At 34.9% G+C, this 8186-nt stretch overlaps 3 protein-coding genes across 7 annotated transcripts in view; 2 read left to right on the forward strand and 1 right to left on the reverse strand.

Moving 5' to 3' along the window:
• The window catches only part of LOC104780235, a gene marked incomplete in the record, with an annotated part of 5585 nt that extends 4221 nt beyond the window's left edge, over positions 1-1364 (forward strand). Inside the window, 3 exon segments of the mRNA XM_010504738.2 lie at positions 312-401; positions 756-887; positions 992-1364. Coding sequence (XP_010503040.1) covers positions 312-401; positions 756-887; positions 992-1126 — 357 coding nt within the window.
• On the forward strand, positions 3971-6772 carry LOC104780237 (protein AIR1). Its single transcript, XM_010504744.1, has 7 exons — positions 3971-4384; positions 4563-4706; positions 4821-4982; positions 5078-5236; positions 5454-5570; positions 5709-5912; positions 6015-6772. Exons 1-7 carry the CDS (start codon positions 4100-4102, stop codon positions 6456-6458), a joined length of 1515 nt encoding a protein of 504 aa, XP_010503046.1. The 5' UTR covers positions 3971-4099; the 3' UTR covers positions 6459-6772.
• The window catches only part of LOC104780236 (indole-3-acetaldehyde oxidase-like), a 7707-nt gene continuing 6319 nt past the window's right edge, over positions 6799-8186 (reverse strand). For 4 of the 5 annotated variants that reach the window (XM_010504743.2, XM_019244601.1, XM_010504741.2 and 1 more), the window contains 5 exons: positions 7818-8168; positions 7646-7741; positions 7464-7562; positions 7198-7387; positions 6799-7114 (listed from right to left, as the gene is read on the reverse strand). In XM_010504743.2, the coding sequence (XP_010503045.1) occupies positions 6885-7114; positions 7198-7387; positions 7464-7562; positions 7646-7741; positions 7818-8168 (966 nt within the window). In that variant the 3' untranslated portion in view covers positions 6799-6884. The remainder of the gene's footprint in view (positions 7115-7197; positions 7388-7463; positions 7563-7645; positions 7742-7817; positions 8169-8186) is intronic. The other variant, XM_019244600.1, reaches the window with a different exon arrangement.

Consider the following 8186-nt stretch of genomic DNA (forward strand, 5'->3'; position numbering starts at 1 on the left):
GAGACTTTTATGGTTCTTGTGAATCAAAAGAAGCTAATATCTTTGCACTTGTGCTCACTTACAGGTGATGTGCTGAAACTTTTACTTGACACAGCTGGGACAACGTTTCTAAATAACGATCAAGAAGCTCTGAAGTCATTTACTAATTTGGTGGATCAGTTGCCCTCAGTATTTGGTGAGGTATTTCTTCAGTAAAGACTTCTTGACTTTATATCGAAGAATGAGCTTTTGTAGTTCCCTTGTAATTAGCCAAGCCCTAGTAATAATTTTTTTTGTTGAAATTTTCGTTCTTTATTCGTTGTTCTTGGAAGGTTGGACAAGGGGTGTCTGAATTTCGACCGTCACCACTTGAGAATCGCAATTGTTTCAAGTGCTCCTACAATGTTCCTCACACTTTACTGGTAATGCACACAGGTTCATTTAGAGTTATATGAGCTTTATGGTTCAAAGAAACACCATTTCACATTATAGGGACGTCTGTTGATTGAATAACGTATGGTGTTACATTAATTAGGTTGACTGAAGAGTGAACCAACTGCTAAGCAAACTGTCGTGTCTGTCCACATTGATCTTGAGTAGAGATTATTAGAGTCTGTTTCTGACAAGATGTGCGCTGGTTTACATTTATGGGATAATTTATTGGACATAAAGACTGTTTTGTTACTCAAAACTCAAAAGTCATATAACTAATCTGTTTCTGGTTGGAACCAGTAATCCTCATATTTGATCTTGGTCTCCTGCAACATTTGTGGCAGGTGCAATTCAACTCGGATGCAATCGATGAGACTGATTTGCTTGAAGAAACCCTTAGGCCTCGGATAGAATCTATTGGGGGTACACTTGAAAAAGTCCGGCTGAATGGAAACCATCTCACACCTTGCATACAGGTAATAACCAAGCAATACTATAGCTAGTAGTTCTGCAGTTAAACAACACTGTTCTGTGTTTTTCTCCATCTTGTTATAGTTGGGTTTGATTATGTTCTCTCCAGGACCCAAAATGGCAGATTGGGTCTCTCTACACACCTGCAGATGCTGTGGCTCAGGCGCTAAAGACCATTCCTCTTAGCGAAACTCGAGTTCTTTCGAAAACTATCGTCGACTGGTTTAGACAGTTTGAGAATTGAGCTGTCTCATGTATTGTTGAAGCAATGTAAGCATGGGATATATATTGACGAACAAGACTAGCCCTGATCATTCCCTGAGCATATATCCTTCTCTGAACCAAAAAAAAATTGGTACAATATGTATACATGTAAATACATTGGCGACAACTGTTTTCATTGTTAACCACCTTCAATGCAAAATATAGGGTTCAGGGGTTTGTTAAATTTATAAAATCAATACATAAGTGTGTTTAAGCCATATTGGCAGAGTCACAAAACCAGAGTAGAACGTTTACAAGTTACAACCAAATTTGGCTAAATTGTGAGCCACTTACGTCTAATCTTCATTTCGAAAAAGAGGAAATGTATAGCGAAAAATTCTGAAGCCCAATAATATTTTGGAGTATATTTGTTATCAAATTTTTTCATTGGTAATCTTTATGAAAGTTTCACAATCTCCCTCAAAAAGGAATTTAAATATATTTATCTTGTTAGATTTTGATGAAAGAATTAAGATTTAAGCGAAATTAGCTTGCACATCTAAATGTCACTCTTTCTTCCAAAAGAGCAATATGGCACATCTTATTTTGGATACAAACTTGATTTTACTCACATGAATGTGAAACTTATAACAAATCTAAGTTCACAATTTCACATGAATGTGAAACTTACCGATGCTGGTGAACTACTCCTTCATCCAAGTTTTTTTTTTAAAATTTTACTGTCTTTTTATATGATTTTCCCCCCAAACTTCTATACAATCTATACTAATAAAAAGATAAGCTCCTAAGACCGTCCACATAGGATTTTAAACAACCAATAGAAATTTGACATATCACTTATTAACATTATATACAATTTCCAGAATTTTCTATATTAAAAATTATTTTAAACAACCTATCATGATTTGACATGTCATTCATTAACATTTTTTAAATTTACATAATTTTTTAGAAAAAGGAAAATTTTAAATTTATGGAAATCAAAGAACTAAGCACAATATCCCACATCGGCTAGAAATTTTTTAGGCAATAGTTCAGAACCAGTATAAATAAGATTAATATGCTTCCAACAACGAATGAGCAGGAAAGCTTGATTTATCAGGCGTCCAAGTTTAAAAGTTTTATTTGGTTTGATATGATTTTTTATTTGATCAAATTAAAACTTTAAACAGTTTCAAAAAAATATTATAATATTTAAAAATTTTAAAAGTTTAAATATTATAAATATTGAAACTTTTAAAAGTTCTTAGCTTTTAAAAAGTTTTTAAATATTATAAGTTTTAAATTTTAAAAGTTTAAAATAATTATAAATATTGAAAATTTTTAAAAGGTTCAAATTTTATATTTCGAAACCTTTTAAAAGTTTAAAATATTATAAATATTGATGTAAAACAAAATTATCTTATTTATCTACATTTATGATTTTTATTTCTTATGAGCTGTAAAATATATTTTTGTGTATGATTTTATAGATGAGTTGATATTCTTTCATTAATTTTTTATTTTTGGGTCTAAGGAAGAAGGATTGACATCGCAAGATCTTAATTTGATGTTTGAGTCAAATTTTGAGGTTTAAAGAAGAAAGATGGACGACAAACACACATGTTTTATTAGCTATACATAGGCATGATTAGGGTTACAGTTGTCACGATTAAGGTTTATTAACCATCGGTTATAGTTAGAAATTTTTGTAACCTTAACCAGAACCGTTTAACAAACGGTTAAACGGTTACGTTTAAATACAATTACGGTTCAAGCGGTTACTGTTATATACGGTTACGGTTATTTGATAATATGATACGGTTGATATTATTTGATAATATAATATAATTGATATTATTTATTTATAATTAATATGTTCTTATAGTGTACTCATATTTCTATATATCATATGATTCATATTAAATAAATAATTATTAGTATATTTTATTATGTTTTTAAAATATTATAAACCAAGTAAGGATTTTGGTTTGAGAAGTTTCTAAACGCGTAGATCTAAAACCAAATAAGTATATGGATAAAATTGTCAATAATTGGGTGCATGTGTTGACTATGATGGTAATCATGAATTTTACAAATTTTATGAGAAAATAAATGATTTTGTTTTTGAAGTTTGATGGGTTAACAAGTTGTGTGGTAATCTAAAAAAGGTTTTTCAGTGGAAGAATGTGAAGAAGTTGACGAGGAAAAAGAAAAAAAAGAGTATAACGAAGAACCAAACGGTAAAAGTTACGATGACAATTAACACAAAATTTGACAATGAAAATGACAAGAAAAAATATGAACAATAAGAAAACATTGAATAAAAAACACGAAAACATAGGTGGTAGCGATCAATTAAATATGAAAACGAGTTAAATTCATTATTATAAAATTGTTTCGTTTTTCTGGTGGTAAAAAAAAAATGGTTTAGGATATGTGATGTCATCAGTTTGATTTGCCTCGCCTGGACGTCAAGTTAAATTTATGATTTTTCTTATCAGATTTGATTTTATAACACAACTGATTTTTATATTTTAAAAAAATATGTATCTGAAATTTAATTTTTTTCCTTAGCACTAATTTTAATTTTTTATGAGATAATATTTTATTACCGTAATCAATTATATATAATTTTTATCAAAATATATCAAATAAACCGACGCGTAGCATCAATTCAAAACCTAATATCTATAAAAAAAATTTGTGACATTCGTAATTTTGAATTATGCAATATTTATAATTATAATTGGTAATTTTCTCAGCCGTTGCATTTGTTGAAGTTGCCTTGTAAAAAAAACAATTAATTATCTCAGGGGTAAAACTGTAAACTCAACAATAAAAAACCCTACCCTTTAGTCTTCTTCTTCCTCCGCCGGCCGTATCCCACAAAAAAAAAGAAAAAAAAAATTCGAACTTTCGAAATAAATTATTCGAAACCCTTGGCCGATTAAGCCGCTCAATTCGACTTCTAGGTGTAGAATTGGATTTTGGGTTTTGATCTTTTTTAGTCATGCCGAAGCATAAAGATGAAAAATTTGTTTTTGATGACGGCAAAGACGAGGAAGAGAGAGATGAAGACGATGATGAGGCTAATGAAGATCTTAGCTTGAAGATATTAGAGAAGGCTTTATCGAGGCGTGATGTTGGGAACAAGGTTGATTTGGATCTCTCTGATTCTGGTGTAGTTAGTACTGTTATGGTTAATGGAGGAACATCTAAGGTTAAAAGGGACTCTGAGAGTAGTAAGAAGAAGAAGAAGACGAAGAGAAATAAGTTAGAAGCTGCTTACGAAATTGTCAGTATGAAGGATTCTCTTCTATATATCTTCTTCTCATTTCAGTTTCAGTTTTTTTTTATTATAGTCTCTCTTAATTGCTCTACATATAGCTTTAAATTCCTACTATTTGCAATAGGAAAGTTTGATGCTTTTGTGTGTTTAATGCCTCTTGATTTTTTTCTAAATTTTGTATCAGCCTATTGTTTGGAAAGACCAAGATGAGGAGAAGAAGGTGGTGGAGGATGTAGTAAAAGGTGAAGGTGAAGATGATGAGGTTGAGAGATCTGCTGAACCAAAAGATGGAGAACCATCTAGCAACTTGGTTTTGAAAAAGCTTCTTGTGAGTTGATTGAATATATCACTGCCTTTATCTTCCTTTTTTTTTTTTTACTTTTGGGTAACAGTATACATCTCTGTGATGATGACCTGTGTTGGGGGTTTTGTGTTATCTCAGCGTGGAGCAAGATACTTTGATCCTCCTGATGCAGGTTGGATGAGTTGTTATAGTTGTGGGGAGCAAGGTCATATAACTGTCAATTGTCCTACTCCTACCAAGCGTAGGAAGCCTTGCTTTATATGTGGGAGTTTGGAACATGGTGCAAGGCAGTGTTCAAAGGTGCGGTTTTTAAGTTTGATTTGATAAACCATAGAAGTTTAGAGCTACTTTTGTTGCATAGGGTTGCTGAGTAATTTTTTTCCTTATTTTGACAGGGACATGATTGTTACATATGCAAAAAAAGTGGACACCGAGCTAAAGATTGTCCGAATAAGTACAAAAGCGGGTCTAAAGGAGCTCTATGTTTAAGATGTGGAGACTTTGGACATGACATGATTTTGTGCGCGTATGAGTACTCTCAGGAAGATTTGAAGGTAATTTTGTTTTCTTGAAATTCATTACTTGGCTTCCTTCTGTTATTTTCTTATTGTTGTTTTAAAATTTCAATCAACAAGAAGACCCTTTACACGAAAAGGAACAGATCATGACCATGTCTGGATTTATCATTTTTTCTTGACTTTCCTTAACCTGAGATATATCTTCTACTACATCTAATCTCTGATTGTATCTTGCTGTATTTACTTTGACCAGGATATACAATGCTATGTCTGTAAAAACTTTGGCCATCTTTGTTGTGTCGAACCTGGTGATTCACCGTTATGGGCTGTATCTTGCTACAGATGTGGTCAACTGGGTCATACTGGATTGGTAAGTTATTGAGATTCTGATTTTGAATTAGCCACACTGTCGACTGAGTTTGCCTCTCTGAACAGAATTGATCTATTTTTCATTTTAGTTATAAGAAAGATGCAGAACTTAATATCTAATTAAAATAATTCTCTCTAGGCATGTGGTAGACACTATGATGAAAGCAACGAAAATGATTCTGTCAGTCCATCATGCTTTAAGTGTGGAGGAGAAGGGCATTTGAAGCGCGACTGCCCTAACTCTTCCAGTGTAAGCTTTTCACAGAGAAGAGACTCACCAAGTGTATGCTTCAATTGTGATAGAGTAGGACATTTCGCTCGTGAATGCCCCCAGTCCTCCCAGGTAGGCTCTATTTCTCTCTACAGTTGGTGCTTTGAGCTCTTCGCTTCTTTTGTTTTCTCTCATGTTATAATGACTCACAGCGTTGCCTTTTGCTACATATAGAGGGACCGTGATGTATCTACAACGTCGCGTAAATCTCGCAAGAAAAATGAAGAGAACTCGGAACGCAAATCGACTCCCTATGAATCCAATGGGAAGACTAAGAAGCATAAAAAATCGCATAAAGAAGAACAGCCCCAGACTTCACCTCGGAAACGTAAACACAGAGGCGGTTGGACGGCAGAGGAACCAGAAGAAGAACCTTTCCAAAGAGGAAAGATGAGTAGGCCAAAGTCTCCCATTACACCATCGGGATATAACCTTAGGCCATCCAGTAGACATAGAGGTAATGACTATAGATCTCCAAGATTCAGTTCTGGTGGGCATCGCTCGGGTCCTTCACCATCAAGGTGGCAGCCTCATCAGAATCACAGTTATGAACCTGCACCATCAAGGCATGGCAGAGCTCACTACAATGGAGAGTATGCACGGAGCTATGAACGGTAGTAGCATCAGTTGATATGGTCAAGGTCAAAGCTGGACACTGTCTAGGTTGGAATCTATTATGCTTGATGGTGTTTACTGGGATCGATGGTAGCTTCCGTAGACCTCTTGTATTTGATTCGGGCTTAGGGGCAGCTTCTTGTTATTTTCTTCTCTTCTCTTACACAGGTAGTTTGTTCAATCCTCATTTCCCCTTTACTCAATTGCTCAAAATTTTCCTTCGTTATGTCTGTTCTTTAATTTAACATTTGAAGAGAATTTTGTATTTGTCAAGCATAATTTCTACATCATTTATAATTTATAATTTTGAATTGGCTTTTGAGTATTTTGATAGAAGGAAACAGAGCAAAAGGAAAATATTCCTACACAGTGATAGAAGTCAATCTCTATGCTATAGTTGGAAACAAGTACAGATAAATTTGTAATTGCTCACAATTTTGAGTTTGCGCATAATTTCCACTCCAAATAGCTTTCAATGATATCGACACCGCAGAGCTCCTTCACAACCGGCATTGTAGCCGGAACAGGCAACTGAAACGTTGAACTGGAGGAACCATCCTCACCTTTCCACATGCATAGCTGTTTGCGTGCTTCTTTAACGGCCTGTCTCGTGGCACAGTGCACCGAAGCTGCCAGTAGCAACGGAGGCTCTCCCGAGGCTGCACTTTAGACAAACGATATGATCGAAAATGTTGATTGCAAGTTTTTGAAATGTTTTTTTGTGAAGGAACGAGTGACTGACCTTTAGAAGAGAGTACGCGTTTTTCATGGCATCCACTGTTTAGTAGTTCGACGTTGAACCGTCTAGGAATGGTGTCAACGGTCGGAATCTTGTATGTCCATGTGCTGTCTGTCAAAACCAGTCCTTCTGAATCTGTTATGTACTCTTCAAGCATGAAAAACCCAAGTCCTTGCACAAATGATCCTTCAATCTGAAGAAGATTCAGACAGAAACACATTACAAAAGAATTTTCATTTGCTTTGTGTGCTTTCTTTTTTTATTAATACCTGTCCTAAATCGACAGCGGGATTGAGGCTTTTTCCACAGTCATATAAGATATCTGTCTGTAGAACCGTAGTTTGTCCCGTCACAAGGTCTACTTCAACCTATATTAACATCAATGAAACACCAGAGTTACTCATCCTTCATCCAAATTTCAAGATTTTTGGGAAAGGAAAACAAAGCTTACCTCGCTGACAGCAACACCATAGTTAAGGTACCGCATGGGAAATTCTTCTGGAGTATACAAGTCACTAGCTGATAAGTTCACGGACTGAGCATAAGCCTGCGTATGGATATAACGAGAAGCTTAATCCTTAATTCGTTGCACCAACAATAAGCAGCAAATCAAGGAAGAATACCTGAGAGATCAACTTGTTCCAGCTGATTGGACCACCCGATCTCTCCATCAAAGGTTTCAATCTTTTGACTAAGGTTTCGCAGCAGAGACGAACAGCTGCGCAGCTCCCCTCCGATGTTGTGCTACTTCCTGTGAAATTCCCTTGGACCATGCTCAATGTATCTGATTGTACAACTCTTATCTTCTCCAAGAGATCTTCAGTTCCATCGCATTGTAGCATACCAAGAGCATAACTAGTCATCTGCTTCACCTTTGTCCATATTCCTTGTCCTAGCTCGATTCCACCAACCTCAACAACAATTGTTCCATCGCTTAAAACACTTACTCTCCCTGGAGTTGCAAACATGGAAACCTCATAAATAATGGGTAA

Source organism: Camelina sativa, chromosome 4 (assembly GCF_000633955.1).
Source record: "Camelina sativa cultivar DH55 chromosome 4, Cs, whole genome shotgun sequence".
Classification (NCBI taxonomy): domain Eukaryota; kingdom Viridiplantae; phylum Streptophyta; class Magnoliopsida; order Brassicales; family Brassicaceae; genus Camelina; species Camelina sativa.